At 38.3% G+C, this 25,061-nt stretch overlaps 1 protein-coding gene across 5 annotated transcripts in view; it reads right to left on the reverse strand.

The window, feature by feature from the left end:
* The window catches only part of MYPN (myopalladin), a 124,728-nt gene that overhangs the window by 98,905 nt on the left and 762 nt on the right, over positions 1-25,061 (reverse strand). Inside the window, exons 1-3 of one of the 5 annotated variants that reach the window (XM_077946703.1) lie at positions 7,432-7,511; positions 6,813-6,868; positions 3,924-4,042 (exon numbers count right to left, since the gene is read on the reverse strand). Coding sequence is in view for 2 of the 5 variants with exons in the window: in XM_028826596.2 (XP_028682429.2) it covers positions 6,813-6,868; positions 7,432-7,452 (77 nt within the window). In the remaining 3 variants the exon portion in view is untranslated. Of the gene's footprint in view, positions 1-3,923; positions 4,266-6,812; positions 6,869-7,431; positions 7,598-20,728; positions 20,903-25,061 lie in introns of those variants that run through there. The other 4 variants (XM_077946702.1, XM_028826595.2, XM_028826596.2 and 1 more) reach the window with 4 other exon arrangements.

The following is a 25,061-nucleotide window of genomic DNA, read 5'->3' on the forward strand; positions in this document are numbered from 1 at the left end:
CTTTGGGGCTCAAGCAATCCTCCCACCTCAGCCTCCCAAGTAGCTAGGACTACAGGTGCTTTCTACCATGCCCAGATAACTTTTAAAATTTGTTGTAGAGGTGGAGTCTTCCTATGTTGCTCAGGCTGGTCTCCAACTCCTGGGCTCAAGCGATCCACCCACTTTGGCCTCCCAAAGTGCTGGGATTACAGGCATGAGCCACTTGCACCTAGTTACATGTGTCTTTAAACACTGCTCTGCATTCATTATAGTGCGGGAAGTACATTCATGAAAAAAACAAAGAATGCCCAAGTAATCTAAATCTGGTTTAGAGGCAGGCCCAAAATTAGCCTAACAGTTAATAATTATTTCTAAAGAGAGCCAGAATAGGAAAAGATAAATATGTTTAAGTAACTCATCTAAAACAGGAATGAGCAGAGCTACCCTACTCACTTCGTAGGTCTGTTTGTGAAAGCACTTTAAAACTGTAGAGCACTATGCAAATTTGAGGTGACCTTTTGCTGGTGATGCGTAATTAATATGCCCAGAATGCTTTTTAGGGAAAGAAAAAAATAGACTTTGCTCCCTCTCTTTAATGCCAGTATTGACCTGTTGGTTTTGCCTTCTATATCCGATGATATCATCCTAGAGAAATATCTAAGTCAGTTCTTTTGGAGAAGTTCTTGCTGGGTCAAAAACCAAATCCCAGTGAACAGGAACCAGTCCTGGAGAGTTATGTACAGATCACCTTTTTAAAATCTGGGTGCAGATGGAGTGTACTTGGTACACTATTACAATATCCATCCCTTCACTATTAGAGTGATTATCCCATCTTAGTTTTATTTCTAGTCTATTTTTGGTGTGAACGGCATTAGTAATTTAATAAATTAGTATATACTGCATTACCAGAGTAAGAACTTGAGGAATATGGAAATGATATGTCAATAATAATATGGAAATCTTATAAGACTCATTATCTCAAAGATTTTTTTAGTTTGAAAGAAGAAAAGATAAATACAGACAAATGTATACATCAGAAAAGAATGTTGAGATCAAGAGGCCGAGCAGAGATGATCTATCAGAGAATCAGTGCGAATCTGTTTAACTAGGGACATTCCTTTAAGGGCAGAGGTTAAGTAATGAAGACTTTTAGGTAATAGGCCAAAGGTGAGTAAGCCATTTTCTTATTATTATTTTAATCGAATTGGTAAAAGTAAGAATGTAGGGTAAAAAGTAAAGATGTCGTTGGAGTGGGAGAAAAAGAGACTGGCTCCTACAAAGCGTATTATGTATGTTTTTGTATCCAGAGGATGATAAACATGTAGGGAAGCGCTAGTGAAAGACACTGCAGCCAGAGCTCAAAGGTACTATTTAATCTGAAAGAGAGAAAAGAAATAGTGTAAAAAATAAATCCTATGGCCCATAGAAAGTCTAATGGAAGGCAATCAAGAAGACTTCAAGAATCTAGGATCAAAAAAGAAAAAGGGTTTGGTGGTTGTCACAAAAGTGATAGGTATAAGAGGTTTTATGTCACTCTCAAGATCTCACCATTCACAGTGAACCAAGCTGTTATATAGGAAATCCCAAATGAGAAACCTTTGTCAATTCCTATTAACTCAAATATTTATTTTTTAAATGCAAAAATTTAACACTTTCATTCTTCTTCTGCTTCTTACTATTTGTGTCATTTTTAAGGTAATTAAGGATTTGAAAAAAGCTAACTTCCCTAATTAAATTGACATAATACATTTGCTAGATTGAGAGAGCAGTAGGTGTCCCAAGGGATCTCAAGATCAAGTTCTAGTTCAAGCACTTTGTCAGGAGGCTCTGTTGGGCCCCTCCCTGAGAGTGGAGTGCGCTGTGACTCCGAGTGGAAGTCCATGTAGCAGGAAGCCTGCACAGAGCTTGTCAAGGTGACTCTGGTTATACATGAACTCTGAGAACTCTATAGCTACTGCAGATAAATAGTCCCACCAACTTTTGTTCCCACCAAAAATAAATCTGCTGAAAATGTTCTTAAATTTCTAAACGGACCATTCAGTCTCTACTTGAGTTGTTCCCTTTAAGCAAATGGGTAATGTTCTAGTAGTTTTAAAAGCATTTGGTCAACCATGAAGCACCACAGAAATTTTAAACAATATCTCTGTGTTGCTTGAGTCTTTTTCATCCCCTAGGAGAGGGGAAAACCTATTAAGAAAACCCTTTCATTTTTCTATCTTGTTACCTAACACCATGAGACCAGCAGCATCTTTGTCAAATCTCAATGTGAACGAAAAAAAAAATCAATTATTCCAGGGTTGGCAGGAGGATTTGACTTACATTTTCAGGTTAGTGAACTGAGTCTACTAATGCTATTATGAGTAGGAATTAACTGTTGAAAAATTGAACTCTCACTTTTTCACATACCAACATTAGTTCGTTAAAACCCTTTCAAAATGGAACATGATTTACCTGTTGTCTCATATCTTCAAAACCAAATTTGCAAAAACTACCACTAGTTCCAAAACCAGCTTGGATAAAAACTCATTCAACTTCTTGTGTCCACAAATTGTGGTTCTGTGTCTGTTCTACTGAAAGTGACTTTGTAAGCATATTGTAGTAGTGTCTATATTATAAATTGTAGATATATGGAAGACTGGGGTTTTAACACATTATTATGAGTTCCAGTAGCATTAGCCATATACTATAAGTGGGGATAGAGACACACTTCCAGAATTTGGATAGTGTTCAACTGTTTGTTTCATAGTCCGTTATTATAAGATTCTGTAATGCCTATAATTTTATCTCTTGACACCTCTGTAAGTATATTATTCATATATTTCAGATTTCTTCGGACGGCCTTGATTTTAAATATTTTGCTTGTAGTCAAATCGTGTGTCAGACAGTATATCTTATTTTCTGTTTTAAAAAATATGTTTATGATAGCTATAAGTATAGACATTCTCAATTTCCTAGAAAAGGACTATGAATTTTATGTGAACTCAAGAGCTGTTATTATTGAGAGACTATAAAGTTATGACAGATTTTTAATCTAGAGTTTGTAGGATTCATTTCATTATTACTAAAGTAATTGAATCATAGTTTTTTGATAAAGAAAACTGGATGACTATTTTGTTTCTTTCAAGCCGATGTTATTATCTTTAATAAGAATATAAAAATCTGTTGATAAGGTAATAAAATTCCTTAACACCATTACTGTAATGTTCACTTTTGAGGACTGGAAATGCTTAATAATCTATCTTTTCTTTTTCTTTGCTTATACAGTTTTTAAAATATAACTCAAGATGTGCATCTAATTACTGCTAATAGTGCAATGTACCAGGCCAAACATTTGCCACTGACTGTCAAGTGTCTTTCTGATGCAGCTGAAAAGGGAGAGAGAGAGAGAAAGAGACAGGGAGAGAGAGAGAGAGAAAGGAGAAAGAAAGAGCAATGTCCCTTGAGCAAGACTTTCTGCAGCTGTTGTGTACATTAATCCAGGGAGCAGATCTTCCAACACTAAATATAGCAAGCGTATCCTTTTACATGATAAAAAAAATTTTAAATGAAAGTCTTTATGCAGGCATATTATTTTAGATTCAACTTCCTTTAAAAAGGAAATAGGCATTGCATACATATTCTCTATATAAACAACATTCTTTTAATAAACGAATGTGTGGAAAATGCCAATGAGATATGCAACATGTCACAACTTCCTCGTCGAGATATTTTTCCTTAGGAACTCAAGTAGGCTGTGATCTCTGTGAGTCTCATCAATCCCCTCCAAAATCTTTACATGTGGAAGGCTTTATTTTTCACTTAATTTCATGTCCCATCATATGTAATTAGACAGTTATCCTAGGTTTCATTTCAAGTAACAGTAATGAGTTCTTTGAAATATTCGCTTTTCCACTGTCAGTGCCCTGTTATCAAAACACACTTGTGAACTTAAATCTGGATATTACCTTTCTTTTCTTAGTTGACCCAGATGAGGATGTCCAATCCAGGCACTCCACTGCAATGATAATTATCCAGGGAGAACTTTTAGATGAAAGCACAGGAGAAGAGGGAAATTCTTCACGCCCTTGGAAATAGAGAGTAGCCGTCCATAGAGAGTGAGGAGTTAACCTTAGTTTCAGTGAAGATGGCTGTAAGAAGCTGGACAACCTGTCACCACCAGAGCCAGAGCATTTGTCAGCTCACAGGTCCCAAGTTATTTTGAGCTGTATAAACCATGTGCCTGTGAAACATTCCACCTGATTGGACAGGAGAAAACTGAGCAAAGGGATTCCATAGCAGGACAGCACCTATAGGGGGTGGGGGTCAATCAGTTCTTTTACCTATAGAATTTCCCTTATAGCCAGAGGCCCAAGTTATTTATTGATTGATGTTTGGAATGAACACTAAATGCATTATACCATAGTTCATCAGTCAAAACAATGACATTATTTTTAAATGCATGAAAACTCTTAATTTTTAAGATCTTTAATTTTAATCAATAGGAAATTTACTCTCATTAAATCACTGATACATTTTAGGAAATGTGACTGTGAAAAGTCAACAGAAGCTAAGGTCTAACGTTTTAAAGCTGAGAGCTTTTTTGAATTGTTTGTCCAAAGGCTAAGCAAAAGCCAAGAAGGTAATTAATATTAAAAATTCCTTGGCCGGGCACAGTGGCTCACGCCTATAATCCCAGCAGTCTGGGGGGCTGATGTGGGCAGATCACCTGAGGTCAGGAGTTCAAGACCAGGCTGGCCAATGTGGTGAAACCCCATCTCCACTAAAAATACAAAAATTAGCCAGGTGTGGTGGCACATGCCTGTAATCCCAGCTACTCAGGAGGCTGAGGCAGGAGAATTACTTGAACTGGGGAGGCAGAGGTTGCAGTGAGCTGAGATAGCACCACTGCACTCCAACATGGGGGACAGAGTGCAACTCTGTCTCAAAAAAATAATAAAATTTAAAATAAATAAATAAACTTGAAGAAAAGTTAACCTGATTGCTTAGTATAGATTAAATGATGCTATAACATTATCAGTCATGGTAGAAGCCAGGACTTTGAAAATTCAGACTTAAATGCTAGTTATTATTCTTTAAAAGGGTCATTCTTAGATTCTGATAGCATGAAATACATTGGTTTAAATCTAGCTTTCTTAACTAAGTCACACAACTGCTTATAGGGTTTCTTCCTAGTCATTCATTCATTTGATAATTATTTACTTAATGCCTACTGTGTACCAGGTACTGAGTATAAAGTAGTGCACTAAATACACAAAAATTTCTGACCTCATGGAATTTACGAAGAGATCTTTATCCTCTTCAGTCATTGTGAGACTATTTATAGTACATTGAACAGGTATAAAATTTCTTTGTTTATTGTGATAGCACTGGAGGTTTACACCTTTTTTTATGTGGTTTTAGGCTTACACAGGCAAAAAAACAATGAGGAACACTTTTAAATAATTCAGATGGAAATAACTGGTATTGAGGAAAGAAGAGGATACAGGAGGAAATGAATTATCTGGATAGGTTATTCTCATTAGCACTGGAATCCAGAGCTTCAATGTACAGATTCATTTGCTCTCTTACCTAATCTTGTGCTGATACTAATGTCAAGACCACTTAATTGTCTTTCTGCATATTCTATTTATGTGGATATGCCAACAATTTTTTTTTATTTAAAAAGAGGATCTTCCTCCACTATCCCACTCAGATCTTAAGCCATAATCAATGTAAGTGCTGCTGGGTCTTGGGTAGTTCTCTCCCACAGAAGAGTAGAACCTCTATTTCAGGTGGCTAGTAAAGGCAATGTTGAAACACAGTAAAAGTAAACACATTTTTATTTTCCTGCAAACTGCCATGATAAGCCTGGTATTCTACCTTTCACCCAGGTATAGAATACTAAGGTTGAAGGAGACTCATACTAAAAGGTAGAATAAAGCTGGTTGGGCAGTGAAATTAGGAATCTATATAAAGAATTAAAGTAGGTGTAAAATGCAAAAGAAGAGTTACAGAAAAAAAGAAGCTGGCCGGCCGCAGTGGCTCACGCCTGTAATCCTAACACTTTGGGAGGTTGAGGCGGGCGGATCGCTTGAGCTCAGGAGTTCGAGACCAGCCTGGGCAATGTGGCGAAACCCTGTCTCTACTAAAAATACAAAAAAATTAGCCGGGCGTGGAGGTGGGTGCCTGTAGTCCCAACTATTCGGGAGGCTGAGGCAGAAGAATCTCTTGAACCCAGGAGGCAGAGGTTGCAGTGAGCCAAGATTGTGCCACTGCACTCCAGACTGGGTGACAGAGCAAGACTCTGTCTTAAATAAATAAATAAATAAGAAACCAAAGAAATTCTGAATGGCAGTCATCTTTCTCTTTTCATTTTTACTGCAGCATTTTCAAATACAGATACCATACACAATTTTCGAGCTCTTTGAAAAAAAACTGAATATAAATGTTTTAAATAAATAATATTTAGCAATTGTGAACACTTTGGTTATAATACATCAAACATATTTTAGATTTTAGTTTTTAAAAACTAATTTCTGTTCCCAAATAAGCCAGCTACCACCTTGCTTATCTTCAGTCGTAATTGTATAAACATTATACCACAAACCTACTAGTTCAAGATTTCATCAGAGTTTATTGATACAAAAAATAATCTTTAAAACTTTTTAATGCCCAACATAGTTAAAAACAAACTTTGTTAAGTGGCAAGCAAACACAAGGTTGGTTACAAGCCTTCCTATAAAGTTGAGTGGCTCATCCAACACATGTGTTTCTTGTGGTTTGAACACGATCCTGTGCTTGCCTTCAGCTGTTTTCTTAATTCAGTCAGTTAGCCACAGAAACAATTTACTCACATTGGGATGATCCACAGGAATGCCAAGGAATCTGGAAGATCTATGACAGAGGAAGTCTTCATTTGGATGAAAAGCATGGGAGAATTTCCATACTATTAGATTCATATAAAATGTTTGCATTTGCTATTTTTTTATATCGCTATAGGCTCCAGTTCTCTAAAACAAATTACTCACATATACCAAAGCTTCAGTAAGTTTTGCTTGAAGTTCATAGATTCATCTTGACGTATCCAGTATCAGATGAAAAAATTAAACAAAACCTCTATGCCGTATTTTTGAAAAACAGAGACTGTATGTATTTTTTAGCCATTTTTAATGAGAAAAATTTTCACAGCAAAGACAAGTTCTTGACCATCCAAAACAATAGATGGGTAGCAGATTATAAAAGATCTTATACAAAAGGCATGACAACAATGTAATTGAAAAAGACAATGAAACCGTTAAGAAATTTCTTTTTCATCTAAACTACTGAAAATGCTTGCCTGGGAAAACTAAAAACATTTAAAAAAACTACTTAAAAGTTCAAAACCCACTTAGTTTTAAAAACTAAAAACATTTTAAAAAACTAAACAGAACACTTGCTTTAAAACATTATCCTGAGAAATAAATTTGTGGTTACCTGTCTCAGAAGAAGCACCATTCCTATATCAATCAACCAGGATGATCTAAAGTCCAAATCTCACTGCCTAACTTGTGTCAGACACAAAAGTGGCATGAAGGAAATGTGATACTGCCCCGCCAGAGTAATGAAGGGTATTTACAGGGTTCCGTTGCAGATCCAGGGACAGTCATTTAGAACAGATTGCTCTTTCAGATCAACTTTAATAACTCAGTCTGCACGATGTTCTTAGCCTGGAGGGCTGGTGGGGGTGGATAATGACTAGGATGACTAAGGAAATAGGCTTTCTTGATTTCTCCTTAGACTAAATGAAAATAAGCGTGAAGAAATTCTCAATAATAAAGCATGTGGAATACAGAAGATATCTATACACAGGATGCATATTACATGTATAAATATCTTTATTTGGTACCAAACTGGGACTACGGTCAAGGCATTTAATAAGGTAAATATGGAAAAACAATCAATTATTACAACATTTCCTGTTTGTTCCCCTAATTTTAAGGTGATTAAATTAAAGCTTTACTATGTGGTTTGCATTAAAATACAACAAAGCTTCCTTTACTTGTGCTTTTGGGATGTAGTACATATCAAAGTTTATACTTTTCAAAAAGTATTATTTCCAAGAAGAAAATCTATTCAGAACTTTTTAAAAGAGCACTCTGAGACTAAATTACTGAAGAAATCTGGAACAATTGTTATCACGTATGTACTCCTCAAGGTATACAATTAAATCCTACTTCTCACCACATTAATATAATGATCATATTAACACATATAAATATGCTATAGTCTTGGTAGAAATAAGTTAATATTCCTTAGCTATGTGCTAAGCACTATGCTAGGCTCTTTGTGTATGTGTTTTATTTAATGAATTCCCTTAACATCTTTGAAGTAGGTATTGTTATAATTCTCATTTTACAGATGAAAACTTGAGGCTTAGAAAGAAGTTTAAAACTTGCCCAAGATCACACAACAAGTAAGCGACTGAGCCAAAATTGAACCTGAGTCTGTGTTCATAACCACTGCAAATATTCAAATGATTATATTTCCAACATATTTGTGAAAAATTAAAAGTAAAAATGAATAGAAAACATATTAGGCTGGGTGCAGTGGCTCATGCCTGTAATCCCAGCACTTTGGGAGGCTGAGGTGGGTGACTCACCTTAGGTAAGGAGTTCAAGACCAGCCTGGCCAACATGGTGAAACCCTGTCTCTACTAAAAATGCAAAAACTAGCCGGGCGTGGTGGTGTGTGCCTGTAATCCCAGCTACTTGGGAGGTTGAGGTAGCAGAATCGCTTGAACCCAGGAGGCACATGTTACAGTGAGCCAAGATTGTGCCACTGTGCTCCAGCCTGGGCGACAGAATGAGACTCTGTCTCAAAAAAAAGAAAGAAAGAAAGAATAGAAAATATATCTTTCTTTTAATAAATATTCTAAGGGAACACTATATAGGGTTTAAGTTTATAATTTTTCTGACTGAAACTAACCTTGAAATTATTTTGTATGACTAAGCAAACAAAAAGAAGTGATAATTTAGAAAGAAAAAAGCAAACGCTTGCAATAAACTCTATATGCAATGTTTTATCTGGGAATATGAATTGATAGGTAGACTGGAGCATTAGGCATTAGTGCTGAAAAGTGGGGCATTGGAAGCAGTCAGAATGCTGTGACAGACCTATTTTTTTTGTTTCTATTTGTTATTGTGCTGAAACAATATAAGAGGTTTGTTCTTTTAAAACTAAATTTAAACAACTTTGGTGTAATTTCTGAGTACAGCAACATAGGTCAATAAAGTTTTTACAAGTTAGGGGTAGGAAAATAGCAGCTTGAATATTCTCTCTTTGTAAGGTTAGCTCAAAATATGCCAATATGCCAGGCTCTGAGTGATTCCACACAGATTCTATTTTTGGTCTGCTTGGACATCTCCAAAAACTGAAAACAAATTTCAGTGTTCTTACTCATGACCCAGGTAATCACACTAATTCTAATGATGTGCGGGAAAGGAAATAGGAACTAACATTTCTTACAAGTGTATTCTAGGCTGGGGAGTAACCTAAGTTACTCTCATTTAATTCTCACAGCAACCCTGCAAAGTGTTGTTATCTGCATGTTACTGGGAGGAAATTAAACCTTAAAGAAGCATAGTTTTCCCACAGTTACCCAACCAGTGAGTTACACAGTTGAGTGGATTCTAACTAAGCCTTTTAGAGGCTTGTTGTTGTTTGAGACAGAGTTTCACTCTTGTTGCTTAGGCTGGAGTGCAATGGTGAGCTCTCAGCTCACTGCAACCTCCAGCTCCCACGTTCAAGCGATTCTCCTGCCTTAGCCTGCAAAGCAGCTGGGATTACAGGCGCCTGCCACCACGCCTGGCTAATTTTTGCATTTCGAGTAGAGACAGGGTTTCACCATGTTGGTCAGGCTGGTCATGAGTCCTGACCTCAGGTGATCCGCCTGCCTCAGCCTCCCAAAGTGCTGGAATTATAGGCATGAGCCACCACACCTGGCCTAACCTAAGCCTTTTAGTTTAGAACTTGCTCTCTTTTCAATGGCCCCCACTGCCTTCTCATGAAGAATAATCTTTAAGATTAGTTCAAAAATCAGAACTCACTCAAAGGAGGAAATTCATCATGATTTTCATATGTATTCATGGGCAATGGGATTGTTAAAGATATCACTTTAGTTTTATTGACTTTGTGTTTATTTAATAGAAACATGAAGGGAACAGAAAAATAGCATATGACTAAGCTCTAGGGCTATTTTCACAAGGAAGACTCAATAAAATTGGTTGACTGAAATAGCAACAGCTAATACACACTTCTGGGAAGTTACCATCTTATTACATATAATTTGTCTGGAAAATAGTAAGTGCCAAATGGAATTAAACCGTTGTCAAGAAGGGAAGAGTACAGAGGAAGAGTTTGGAGAACACAGACCATGGAAAATTCAAAAGAAATTTGTATCTTATGTCCTTATCCAAGTTCACATTTTTATTTGCATATGAGTCTATATGTTTGGCATTTTCCTGAGTCAGCAAACTTCCAAGTGAATAAAGGTAGTAGGAAGACCTGCAAAATCTTTTTGTTTTGCTTTTTTATCCGTTTTGTTCACCTCCAAATTGCTCTTCATTCCAAACTAAGAATGAATTAATCAAAACAGCCCAAACAAAGATTCATGGCTCAATGTAATTATCACGGGTATTAAACATCTTAGACCTCCTTTCCCTTCATCTTTTAGGCTAAACAGTGAGCTTTAGTTTGAAATGCAGGTGATAATGTCATTAAAAGGGATAAGTAAGAAGACAATGTTACAGAGAAGTTAAACACAAGAATTTATCACAATGGGGATAAATTTAGCTGGGGATAAATCTTTTGTAATAAGTCCACTGGTCTGACAATATTGTGCAAATTTTCTTTTTTTTAATTGTAGTTAATTTAATAAAATCAAACACAAAGAAAATATTCCAAGAGCTTCCATAAGTAAAGAGCAGTTCAGCTGCAAAGGAACAAGACTCAGACTGCCATTTGATTTCCCAACAGCAACACTGAATGCAAAACAATAGAGCTATATTTTTAAATGATGGAAGGAAAAGAAATTTGAACTTAGAATATTATTTTTAGACAAACTGTCATTCAAATTTGAAGGTATAATAAAAGTACTATCTCACATAGGTCTCAAACTGTTTGCCATACAAGGACTCATTTTTTGTGAGAAAACATTTTGGGGGAAAGTAATAATAATAAGAGAAGCACAGCAGGTGAAGTGGCTCACAGCCGTAATCCCAGCACTTTGGGAAGCTGAGGTGGGTGGATCACTTGAGCCTAGGAGTTTGAGACCAGCCTGGGCAACATGATGAAACACCATCTCTATAAAAAATAAAAAAATAATTAGCTGGGCGTGGTGGTCTGTGCTTGTAGTACCAGCTACCTGGGAGGCTGAGGCAGGAGGATCAAGCCCGGGAGGTGGAAGCTACAATGAGCTTTGATTGTGCCACTGCACTCCAGCCTGGGCTGCAGTAAAATGAGACCCTGTCTCAAAAAAAACCAACCAACCAAACAAACAAACAAAAAACGGGAGAGAAAAATAGAGAAATAGATCCCTGATAATTGCTGTTTAAGAGATAGAGAATTAATGAAAACCAAATATTTTGGTAATATTCATTATTCACGAGAACCCAGAATTTAAATTCTGGGCAGGATCAAAAGATTAAAGGCAGATGACAATGTGATAAAGTACTTTTTCTGTTAGGAGAAAAATGCAAATATTAATAAGTTAAAGAAGTCAATAGTGATAAACATGAGACTGTATCTTAAGGATAACAAGTATAAAAACAAAATGTACAGCTTCTAAACCAGCAGAAGAAAACTTGACCTATACAATTGAAATCAGGAGCAAAAACAAAAAGGAAGAAATGAGAAGTTCAGTAAATTAAAAATACAATAAGCTATCAGAAGTAAGTTTTAAAAATTTGAGTAAATATAAGTACAAATAGGTTAAATCCACCAACTAAAAGACAGATACTGTCAACCTGGAGTTAAGAACAAGAATATTAAATAAACACATTGAAGACAAAATGAAAAAAATGTTAAAAATAAAAGGAATGAAAGCTTAAATTAAGCCACTATGAACCTAAAGAAAGTTGGCATAGTAATCTTAATATCCGACAAAAGATAATATAAGGCTAAAAAATACCATCGGGCCAAAGGATGACATTACATACTGATGAAGGCAGCTACAGCAAATTTTCATCAAGAATAAGAAAAGCTTTGGTATAATCAGAAATGTGGGCATCCCAATCTTATGAAATACAAACCACCGTTCTGGTCTTACCTGCCACTCTTCTACACAATTACTTATCTCCAACCAAAATGTTCCACCAATATTTCCTTGCCTTCTCTTTACCCTGTGCCTTTGTTCACTGTCACTTCCACTTATGTAATTAAACAACTACTTGTTGCAGTGTTTCTTATATTGTTGAATTAAACCATGTCTTTATTTACATATTTATGTATTATTTACTCAACTAGATCAACTTTTTGAGAATTGAAGCTATACAAAATTTTTCTTTTTGGGTCATGCAGTTCTAATCTCAAGGCATGACACAAAGTAGGCACATAATAAATATTTATCTGTGGCATGCCATAAAAATGATGTATAAACTGTCCTAAATTATTCAGTCAATCAACACATATTTACTGAACACTTATTATGTGCCAGGAAAGATCAAACGGCCCAGACTCTCAGCAACATTAACTGATTTAATTGTCATTAATGGGTACGATATTTGTTTAACACAAAAATACTATTAAGAATTAAATCAAATGAAGAAAGGAGCTAAAAATGATTGTGTGTTCACCATGCACCAGTCACAAACTGAGGAACTATCTGTGCATTTGGCTCAATGGATGCTTATAATTCTTGAGATAATTGGTATAAGGGAACTCTTGCTTTTGAAAAAGACTTGGTGCTGTTTTCAGTGACCACCTTGCCCAAGGGTTCTTACATAGGTGCTCATAAGAGGTGTTTTCGTACTTTTACATCCTTCTAAACTGGCTTACTACTATTTTTTTCTGACTACCTTTGCCCAACCTTTGTTTTACATAAGGTATTTACATAAGGTCCTTTCCACCCTGTAAAGATTAGGCTCTTTCTTGCTTCTATATGCTGCTTCTAATGAGTTTTGTGCTTCATGACCCTAATCCTCATCGCGGATGGGCAGTTCCGTTCATTCTCATATGCTGGTTTTGGGGATCCCAGCTCAAGCCACAGACTGTTTCCTGTTTGCCCAGAAATAAACAGTACCCTTAAAACACACATAATATTCTCTAATTTCAATCGAGATTTCAACTATTTGTGACTGACTCCAAACTGGACTTATTTCTGGAAAGGCAGATAAGCCAGAATGAATTATTTAGCTCCCTGAGTGACCCTAGCTCACCACAACCCAGCATCCACATCAACTAAGCTTTGTTGTTCATATTTAATTCATAATTTAATTTACTACAACAACCCAGGAAGTACAGGTCATTGTCCCTATTTTGTGAAGGATGAAACTGAAAAAATTATATGCTACTGTGGTTTTTGCAAATTCAAGGATCTGAAAAAGACTCAGGAAGCATACTTTAAGATTGTCCCAAGCATACTATATCATTATCCTCTTTTTATAGAGAAGGAAACTGAAGATCAGAGAAGAAATTGCACAAAGCCACTCAGAGCTGTGATTCACATCTAAGGTCCACACAACGCTGAAGCCCAGCTCTTGTCTGCTACACCACGCCACAATTCAGAGGCCTGCACACTCATTAGTAATGCATTCAGAAATCTATTTGGAAAAAAACACAGAAGATGCAGAGTAACAAGATGGAGACATCCAGTGATATTGGGATTACCTTGATTTCATGACTTCCTCCAAAGTGTTTCCAAGTCCTTGGAAATGCAGGTGATTTACTATCTCTCACTAGTCAAAGAAACAGCTTAAAGGAATTGAAGCAACAATACATAATAAGCAATTCTCTCTGTGCATTTCTACCTGCAAATTATTAGGTTTTTTTTTTTTTTTTTTTTTTTTTTTTGAGACAAAGTCTTGCTCAGTCACCCAGGCTAGAGTGCAGTGGCACGATCTTGGCTCACTGCAACCTCTGCCTCCCAAGTTCAAGTGATTCTCATGTCTCAGCCTCCTGAGTAGCTGGGATGACAGGCACGCAGCACAATGCCCAGCTAATTTTTGTATTTTTAGTAGAGATGGGGTGTCACCATGTTGGCCAGGCTGTAGTTACTATTTTTTTTTTTTTTTTTTTTTTTGAGACGGAGTCTTGCTCTGTCACCCAGGCTGGAGCGCAGTGGCCAGATCTCAGCTCATTGCAAGCTCCGCCTCCCGGGTTCACGCCATTCTCCAGCCTCAGCCTCCCGAGTAGCTGGGACTACAGGCGCCCGCCGCCTCGCCCGGCTAGTTTTTTGTATTTCTTAATAGAGACGGGGTTTCACCGTGTTAGCCAGGATGGTCTCGATCTCCTGACCTCGTGATCCGCCCGTCTCGGCCTCCCAAAGTGCTGGGATTACAGGCTTGAGCCACCGCGCCCGGCCTGTAGTTACTATTTTTTAAGTAGACATCTGAAGTTATCTACAATCACATATTGGTTATTACATGCCAATAAAAACAACAACAACAACAAAACAACACTTCTGCCCTTGAAATTGGTCTTCGTTATGATTATTTTGTATATAGGAAAGTTAAGCACTAGAAAGGCCATGCTGTATGTCCATGTAAGCCAGCAGTAAAACACAGATTTTCAAGTTGACATTATTAATTTAGTCTAATGAGGGTTATTTTGGGAGGCATCCCAAATTTTATCTCTTAGCAAAACTGGAGCAATAGATGTGTGCCAAGTGAGACTTACAACAGCTTTGAGTAACTGGGTATACAAGGCAACAAAAAGAAACATTAAAAGGTGGTTATAGATTATTTTATGTCTCTAAACAGTAATTACTACCAATATTATTTTACTAAGTCTTAAGAAAACTGTGAGAACCAGATTAATTTATGTATTCATTGAAACATATCTAATTGCTTCATGAACTTTATTTTAAAGGTCACTTAGTGTATTAAAAACTTCTTCCCTGGATACTACGAGAAATCTCATAAAATAAAGACCTAGATTTAAAAAAAAAATTTTTTTTATTTTGAGATGGAGTCTTGCTCTTGTCTCCCAGGCTGGAGTGCAATGGCATGATCTCAGCTCACTGCAACCTCTGCCTCCTGGGTTCAAGCGATTCTCCTGCCTCAGCCTCCTGAGTAGCTGAGATTACAGGCACCTGCCACCACACCCGGCTAATTTTTGTGTTTTTAAAGAGACGGGGTTTTGCCGTGTTGCCCAGGCTGGCCTCAAACTCCTGACCTCGTGATCCGCCCGCCTCGGCCTCCCAAAGTGCTGGGATTACAGGTGTGAGTCACCGTGCCCGGCCAAAAAATTTCTTATATGCTTTCCAATTTTGCATGAATAGTGGTGAAAATAATCTAATTACTACATTAATAAAAAGAAGTAGCTGGACTGCCTGTTTGTCATTCGTTCCCCAATCATGTGAACTATGTATTGGAATGAAGTGTTTGATAGAGATTTATTTTATTTTACCTCTCAAAGTAATTTAGATTCTAAATCTATTAATTTAGAAAGTGAAGGGCAGAGAACGTTTCCAAGTGCCACAATCAGGTAATGTTTAACTTAAATAATAAAAAAAATAGATAAGCATAAAAGCCATAGTAAAATTGAGATCTTTTTTTTTTTGGAGACAGAGTCTTGCTCTGTTGCCCAGGCTGGAGTGTAGAGGCACAATCTCAGCTCACTGCAATCTTCGCCTCCCAGGTTCAAGAGATTCTCCCACTTCAGCCTCCCAAGTAGCTGGGATTACAGGTGCATGCCACCACGCCCAGCTAATTTTTGTATTTTTAGTAGAGACAGGGTTTCACCATGTTGCCCTGGCTAGTCTGGAATTGCTGAGCTCAGACAATCCACCCATCTTGGCCTCCCAAAGTGCTAGGATTACAGGCATGAGCCACCACGCCCAGCCTAAAATTGAGATATTTAAGGACCTTAAGTTCAGAATAATGATGCACATGAATTAAGTTTAAGAAAGGGACATAACCTCTTTTGAAAACAAATAATAATTAAAAACTAGTACTGAAAGATGAACAGTTTTAAAATTGGGAAATTGATATATGCCCCATTTGGTTTGGACACGGATTTTTTTTTTTTAATCAGTTATATAGTAAGATGATAAAAGAAATAATCAAATAAATGCTATAATTACGGAGAGACTCATTTAGTATTTAGAGCTGTATTCCAACTCTGCCACTTATTATGTGAGAAACATTAGGCAAGTTATTTAATCTCTTTGTGCCTCCTCTGTAAAAGAGGAAAATATCATAGGAATGCTGTGAGACTTAAGTGAGTTAATACTTTTAGAACAATGCCTGGCTCCTAGCAAGTGGTCAATAAATGTTAACCACCACTATTATCATTACTATTATAAAAATATATTTATTTTAAATAAACATCTTTTAGTTCACTTTGTGAAGTCACAAAGAGTGGAGCACACCCAGCTGCACTGAGCTGTAAACTCTAATGAAAGGCCAAAGGCTGAATGGGCCACCTAGACTGATGAGTCAGACACAGCAGTAGTTCAGGTTTCCAGACTGATTCAGTCCTTGGCGTCTATCCTGAGGCTGACAACAAGAATGCTAATTAGTGCCAAGGGTGATGAGTTTTGTAACATGGGGTGCTCCATTAGAGATGCAAATCAGATCACTTACATCTTGTATAGAGCACAAATAGTAATCAAGTTCAGATTCACACCAGTAACATAGAGGTAAAATGCTTCATATCTAGTTACCATGCTCCTGAACCATATACTTCTGAATTCTATGTTCTCGACTCACCTACTGCCAAGGAGCTAAACATAGCTAAAGGATTTAAATTATAATTTGATCTGACAACCAGGTATCAAACAATCCTTCTTTAGCCAAATAAGTAGAGCAGAGACAAATATCAGAGCCATATATCCAGTTTATGCTATGTGCTTTGTGATGGGAAAATAATAATTGAGGGTATTGGTATATATCTTATATTATCTGATCTAAAAAGGATGTCAGCATAAGCTTGGTATTCAACATAGACTAACCAAAGTATTGTTAAGGTTAAGTGATTTAGAAGAGAGAAATCTAGGAAAGTGAGGAATATCCTAACCTTTCTATGATCGTGAATTGTCTGATAGACTACCACTGAATGCATATAAATACTCTCATGTAGAATAAGACAAAGCAGACTCAGTTCTTCTAAATAAATGCTCCTAAGGATAATGATGATGAACTGGGACAGATGTCAAATACAAAGGAACAGTGATGTTTTAAATCCTATTATATTAAAATGCCCAAATATTATTAATAACACTGTGCTTGAATAATTTTTTTGCCTTACTCTGTTGCCCAGGCTGGAGGGCAGTGGCGCGATCTTGGCTCACTGCAACCTTCGCCTCTCGGGTTCAAGTGATTTTCCTGCCTCAACCTCCCAAGTAGCTGGGACTACAGGTGGCTGCCACCACACCCGGCTAATTTTTGTATTTTTAGTAGAGACGGGGCTTCACCATATTGGTCAGGCTCGAACTCCTGACCTTGTGATCTGCCCACCTCAGCCTCCCAAAGTCAGATCTGCTTTAATACTCATGTTTTACATGTGAGAAAACTGACATACAGAAAGAACAATTGACTTAGAGTTACACGGCAAGTCAATACTGGAGTATTAAGAGTTATCATTTGCCCAGACCAGTGTTTATCTTACATATTTTCAGGTTTTGGTGAATCTTGTCCCCATAAATAGGATGACATGATTTAGGAGTTATTAGAAATATCAGTTGATTTGTATATATTATCTTTTACCAATCTCTGAATCAAATTCACACCTAATAATGAACTGTCTTAGCATAATTCTGTTCTATTTCAATTTTGTGAGTAAAAGGCCTAATAAAAAATTTATTTTGAAATCTGATCTCCAGATAACAATTTTTTTTCCATTCTGAATTGTGGTAAAATATGCATAACATACAATTTACCATTTTAACCATTTTGAAGGTTTCAGTTCTGTGACATTGAGTACACTCACACTGTTGTATAGCCATCATCACCACCCATCTCCAGAATCTTTTTCATCTTGCAAAATTAAACCTCCGTATCCATTAAACAATAACTCCCTTTATTCCCCTCTTCCCCCAACTGCTGGCAACCACCATTCTCCTTTCTGTCCCTAGAACTTTGTTTTGCTACCCTTAGTTCCACATAACCTATGCTTATGAACATTCAAAAATGTTTTGTCTTTAAAGAAAACTTAGGGGAAGATTCTTTAAATTATTCACTTCCAATTAGTCTCTGAAGTGAGACTCTGTAACAGAGTTCTGCCGGGAGGATCCACATTAGGCTGGTTCTAGGTACTCAGTTTGTTGAGTTGTAAATGGCTGGTACTTCAGATGGGAGGCAGGGAGACTCTGGTCTGCAGTGTGATTTGTGAGAGGCTCTCCCACCTTGCCACAGTGCACAGGATGCTTCTGCAAATTATGGCAAAAAAAGAGTTATTCATATGTACTGCCTTTCGTGCCTTATACTTTTTTTTTTTTTTGAGACAGGGACTGACTCTGTCACCCAAGCTGGAGTGTAGTAGAGCGATCTCTTCTCACTACAGCCTCGACCTCCCAGACTCAAGCAATCTTCCCACCTCAGCCTCCCGAGTAGCTGGGACCACAGATGTGTGACGCCACACCCACACCCAGGTACTTTTTGAATTTTTTGTAGAGAAGGGGTTTTACCATGTTGCCAAGGCTGGTCTGGAACTCCTGAGCTCAAGCAATCCACCCACCACAGCTTCCCAAACTGCGCCTGACCTCGTGCCTTATATCTTCCTCTTTGTTTTTAAAAAGTCTCCCTCTGTAGCCCAGGCTGGAGTGCAGTAGTGCAATCTTGGCTCACTGCAACCTCCCTCTCCCAGGTTCAAGTGATTCTCAGGCCTCAGCCTCCCTAGTAGCTGGGATTACAGCACCCACCACCATGCCCAGCTACTTATTGTAATTTTAGTAGAGACAGGGGTTCACCATGTTGGCCAGACTGGTCTCAAACTCCTGACCTCAAGTGATCCGCCCACCTCGGCCTCCCAAAGTGCTGGGATTACAGGCCTGAGTCACCGTGTCCAGACCCTATGCCTTATATTTTACATAGTCACAGCCACCTATTTTTTGTTTTCTTTGAAAATGCTAAACTTTAAGTATAAGACCCAGTAACATTATTTCAGACAAGCCTAATTTACATATCACGAAGGAAATTTTATTTGTGATAAAACACTGCTAACTATGTCAGAGGGGTTTGAACCAGGGTGACTTCCATCTCGAATAGGGGCTGGGTAAAACAAGTCTGAGACCAAGGCCAGATGCGGTGGCTCACGCTTGTAATCCCAGCACTTTGGGAGGCCGAGGTGGATGGATCACCTGAGGTCAGGAGTTGAAGACCAGCCTGGCCAACAGTGAAACCCGTCTCTACTAAAAATACAAGAATTAGTTGGGCGTGGCGGCAGGCACCTGTAGTGCCAGCTACTCAGGAGGCTGAGACAGGAGAATCGCTTAAACCTGGGAGGCGGAGGTTGCAGTGAGCCGAGATAGTGCCATTGCACTCCAGCCCGGGCAACAAGAGCAAAACTCTGTCTCAAAAAAAAAAAGGCTGAGACCTACTGGGCCGCATTCCCAGCAGATTAGGCATTCTTAGTCACAGAATGAGATAGAAGGTTGGCAGGATTGGTTTCACAAGCTATAGATCATAAAGACCCTGCTGATAAAACAGGATACGGTCAAGAAGCCAGCCAAAATCCAGCAAATCCAAGATGGTGATGAAAGTGACCTTTGGTTGTCCTCACTTCTCATTATACGCTAATTATAGTATATTAGCATGCTAAAAGACACTCCCACTCACCACTACTGTGACAGTTTTCAAATGCCATGGCAATGATAGGAAGTTTCCCTATGTAGTCTAAAAAGTGGAGGGACCCTCAGTTCTGGGAAATATCTACCCCTTTCCCGGAAAACTCAAGAATAATCTACCCCTTGTTTAGCATATAATCAAGAAGCAACAATATTATACTCAGTCTATGTATACTCAGTTCTGCTTACGGAGTAGCCCTTCTTTTATTCTTTTACTTTCCTTTTTTCTTTTTTGAGACGGAGTCTCGCTCTGTCGCCCAGGCTGGAGTGCAGTGGCGCCATCTCGGCTCACTGCAAGCTCCGCTTCCCAGGTTACTGCGATCTCGGCTCACTGCAAGCTCCGCCTCTCGGGTTCACGCCATTCTCTTGCCTCAACCTCCAGAGTAGCTGGGACTACAGGCGCGCCCGCCACCACGCCCGGCTAAGGTTTTGTTTTTTGTTTTTTTTTGGTAGAGACGGGTTTCACTGTGTTAGCCAGCATGGTCTCGATCTTCTGACCTCGTGATCCGCCTGCCTCGGTCTCCCAAAGTGCTGGGATTACAGGCCCGAGCCACCGCGCCTGGCATATTCTCTTACTTTGTTAATAAGCTTGCTTTCGCTTTACTCTATGGACTTGCCCTGAATTCTTTCTTGATCCAAGAACACTCTCTTGGGGTCTGAATCGGGACCCCTTTCTGATAACAGCTACATTTTTAGAGCCATGGTTTTATCAGGAGTTTTAAGCCATTTTAGAATACTTGAGAGCAAATATAATGAAACTTAGCAAGGTCAAAAGCACTGGTTTCTAACCTTTTCAAGGTTGGGATGAGGCCTCCTTTTTCCAACATGTAAAAATGTTGTAGACAGCTGGACCTGGTGGCTCACACCTAAAATTCCACCGCTTTGGGAGGCCAAGGCAGGAGGATCACTTGAGCTCAAGGGTTCATGTGAGACCAGCCTGGGCAATATGGTGAGACTTCATCTCTACAAAAAAATAAAAATAAAAAATAAAAAAATAAAAAAACTTATCTGTTTTTAGATAATCTTTGATGTACACATGGATTTGTGGGCCCATTACAGTTAATTCATGGCCCTCCAGGGGTCTTGCTCACAAGTTGAAAACCACTGATCCAAGAAAACAAGCAGGTTCTAGCCCCAGCTGTATCTCTCACTAGCTATACAGCCTTGGGTAAATCATTCTACGTGCTTCAGTTACCACACCTTTTCAGTTACAGAAAAGTGAGGAAACTGTTTTGCTTACTTCAGGAAATTTACAATGAGTATAAGAATGAAATAATATATAAAGGATTGAAAGCTTAAACATGACACATAAAATAAAGTGACATAATTATGAAATAATTTGATTTTATAGATAACACATGGAAGCATCATAGAGCACTCCTACACTCTGAAATTTTAACTAGAAAATCAACATATTATGAATAATGCATGTAATTTGACGTGTCTTAAGAACAACTAGCTTTCCTATATTTATAAGGATGTTCATCAAGAACTGCTTGTAACAGCAAAAAAACTGGAAACAACATACGTTTCTTTTTTTTTTGAGACGAAGTCTCACTCTTGTCCCCCAGGCTAGAGTGCAATGGCTCGCTGCAACCTCCACCTCCCGGGTTCAAGCGATTCTCCTGCCTCAGCCTCCTGAGTAGCTGGGATTACAGGCGCCTGCCACCATGCCCGGCTAATTTTTGTATTTTTAGTAGAGACAGGGTTTCACCATGTTGGCCAGGCTGGTCTCAAACTCCTGACCTCAGATGATCCACCCATCTTGGCTGGCCTCCCAAAGTGCTGGGACTACAGATGTGAACCACTGCACCCGGCCAACAAGATACATTTCTTAACATGGAAAGATGACATGTAAAATTTTTTTCACCGGTTATCAAAACAATTATTTATAATATGACTCCACTTTATTTTTTTAAATTCTGGAGTAAAATACTCTTTTCTTTTTTTTTTTAAGAGACAGAGTTGTGCTCTGTTGCCCAGACTGGAGAGCAGTGACACAATCATAGCTCGCTGCACCCTCAAACTCCTGGGGTCAAGCAAACCAGTCGCCTTGGCCTCCCAAAGCACTGGGATTACAAGTGCTAGCCAAAGAACCCAACCTGGATTACAATATTTTTAAATGTTAGTTATAGCCGGGGAGTAGAATTACGGGTGATTTTTCTCTTGTAATTTTTTTTGGGGGGGCTGCACTTTAAAAAAAAAAAACAACTTCTAATAAAAGTGTTTATTTTTATAAAGAGAACAAAATAGTAAAACTCTTCCTCCACATCAAAAAAAGAGAATGCCTCAAGGACATCAAAAGAAGGAAAAAACAAAAAACAAAAAACAAGAGCAAATTTGGGCTGTAGTCTAGGCTGGGCGTGGTTTCTCATGCCTATAATCCCAGCACTTTGGGAGGCTAAGCGGGGGCAGATCACTTGAGCCCCGGAGTTCAAGACCAGCCTGGTTAACATGGTGAAACCCCATCTCTACCTAAAATACAAAAATTAGCCCAGCATAGTGGCAGGCACCTGTAGTCCTAGCTACTCGAGAGGCTGAGGTGGGAGGATCACCTGAGCTTGGGAGGTGGAGGTTGCAGTGAGCTGAGATTGCACCACCACACTCCAGCCTGGGCAACAGGGCAAGACCTGTCTAAAAAAAAAAGGGGGGGGGGCTGTAGTCTAGTTGATGGTACCTATGTATGTAGGTGCACTTGTATATATGTCTTTAAATGTAAATATGCATATATCTATATCTTAAGAGGTAATAGAATGACTGGTAGGAAAGAAAAATCAGAGAATAAGGAATCAGCACTGTCCACCCAAGAGAGCCCTATCTGCTCCTGATGGTGAAGCTGGGAGCCCAGGCCAAAGCTCAAAAGATGCCATAATCAATTACCTGCCTTTCTCCAGTCCATGCCTACCCAGCAGCGTTCTAATTTCAATTTAGTTTTTTAAAAAACAAGTTTCCTCATAAAGAAAAGAAAAGCTGACTTATAACATGCTATTTGGTTTGCTTTAAAACCATTTTTCTCATAGTAAATTAACAAATCAGAATTCTGGCTGATATAGTACTCTCTTAGGAATTTGGTTAATGCGAGTACTTTGCTAAGGGACTGGATCACTCTAAGAATTTTGGGAAAAAATAGGTATTAAGTTTCTGAGTTTGAAAAATTACCAGACAATGAAGCCTGGTAATTTCATCAATGTAATTACAAGCTACAAGGTCTTACGACAGTCAACCAACTGGACTTCCCTAAGAAGCAATCCTATAATTCAATGTGTCACCTTTAGCATGAAATAAACACAGGGCAGGTATGTCTTGGAGACATAATGGAGTTTTACAGTATGGACAATGGGTATAACATTTTAGCTATAATCCAGTGTTATCATTCCTAGTCTGGAGATGTAGATAAATTAAAGATCAGAGAAAGTAAGTAGGTTATCTAAGATTACAATTGATAGTTCAAACTTGAAATTATAATTGATGCCTCCTAGTCCGGGATATGAAACTATTTTCCCCAGCCCTTATGAAAGAATGTCACAGCTCTATATTGGAGATATTCATGACTATATATCTACCTTCCCTCTTTTAATAAGTGCTCATTGAGGCCGGGCGCAGTGGCTCATGCCTGTTATCCTAGCACTTTGGGAGGCCAAGGTGGGTGGATCACTTGAGGTCAGGAGTTCAAAACCAGCCTGACCAACATGGCGAAACCCCATCTCTACTAAAAATACAAAAAAACTAGCCAGGTACGGTGGCGGGCACCTGTAATCCCAGCTACCTGGGAGGTTGAGGCAGGAGAATTGCTTGAACCCAGAAGGCAGCAGTTGCAGTGAGCCAAGATTGCGCCACTGCACTCCAACCTGGGTGACAGAGTGAGACTTTGTCTCAAAAAAAAAAAAAAAAAGTGTTCATTGAGTACTATGTTCAAAGCGCTCTGCTAGGTTAAGATTTTTTTCAAATCTGCTCTGTAGGTTTTACAACACAAGTAGGCGTCTAACACTGAAAGTAGGATGGAGGAAAATATGCCTATTTACTAATAACCTAATACCTGCAAGACGCTGTTCTAGACACACTACATCATACTTCATTTATTATTTACTAAAACCTTAGGCTGTGTCCCATATAAGTTCTCCAATGATATCCTAAATGGATATACTTCATTCCAGCAGATCATATCCGAGATGATCGTTAAGTGAAAATATCATTACTGTAAAGCATTTATTAATCATTTAATTATATATAATACTGAAGTATCACTATAACTGGAAAATCTTAGGGTAATGGGTTATAAATATTCACTGAAAACAGAGACTGGAGACAATTACAGATCCTCTTTAAGGTGAATCAACAGTTGATACTTCAACAACAAAAGAGCCTTCTTTTCTCTCTTCTCACATATTTAAGCATTCTCTTAAAAACAAACAAACAAAAAACAGGCCAGGCTAAGTGGCTCACACTTCTAGTCCCAGCACTTTGGGAGGCCAAGGTAGGTGGATTACTTGAGGCCAGGAGTTCAAGACCAACCTGGCCAACATGGCAAAACCCTGTCTCTAATAAAAATACAAAAATTAGCTGGGCATTGTGGCACATGCCTGTAATCCCAGCTACTTGGGAGGCTAAGGCATGAGAATCACTTAAACCCAGGAGGCAGAGTTTGCAGTGAGCTAAGCTAGAACCACTGTACTCCATCCTGGGTAACAGAGTGAGACTCTGGTTCAAAAAAGTAAACAAAAAAACAAACAAACTCACAAAAGACTACACATTGTATGATGTCGTTGATGTGAAATATCCAGAATAGGTAAGTCTATAGAAACAGAAAGTAGATTAATGGTTTCCTGGGGCTGTGAGCGGGAGGATGTTGGAGGAAAAGAGGAGTTACTGCTATTGGATGTGAGGGGGGTGATACAAATGTTCTAAAATTGTTTGTGGCAATGGTTGCACAACTCTGTAAATTTTCTAAAATCCATTGACTTACACACTTTAAACAGGTGAATTGTATGATGTATTAATTATATCTCAATAAAAAAATTTTTTTAAGTTCTGAACTTCTGCTATTCACTTGCACAACTCCTTCAGATTAACCCTGTGAGAAACTGTTGATAGCACTGGAAGGTTTTACCATTAATGAGGAGCT

The sequence above is a fragment of the Macaca mulatta genome, chromosome 9, assembly GCF_049350105.2.
Source record: "Macaca mulatta isolate MMU2019108-1 chromosome 9, T2T-MMU8v2.0, whole genome shotgun sequence".
Classification (NCBI taxonomy): Eukaryota; Metazoa; Chordata; class Mammalia; order Primates; family Cercopithecidae; genus Macaca; species Macaca mulatta.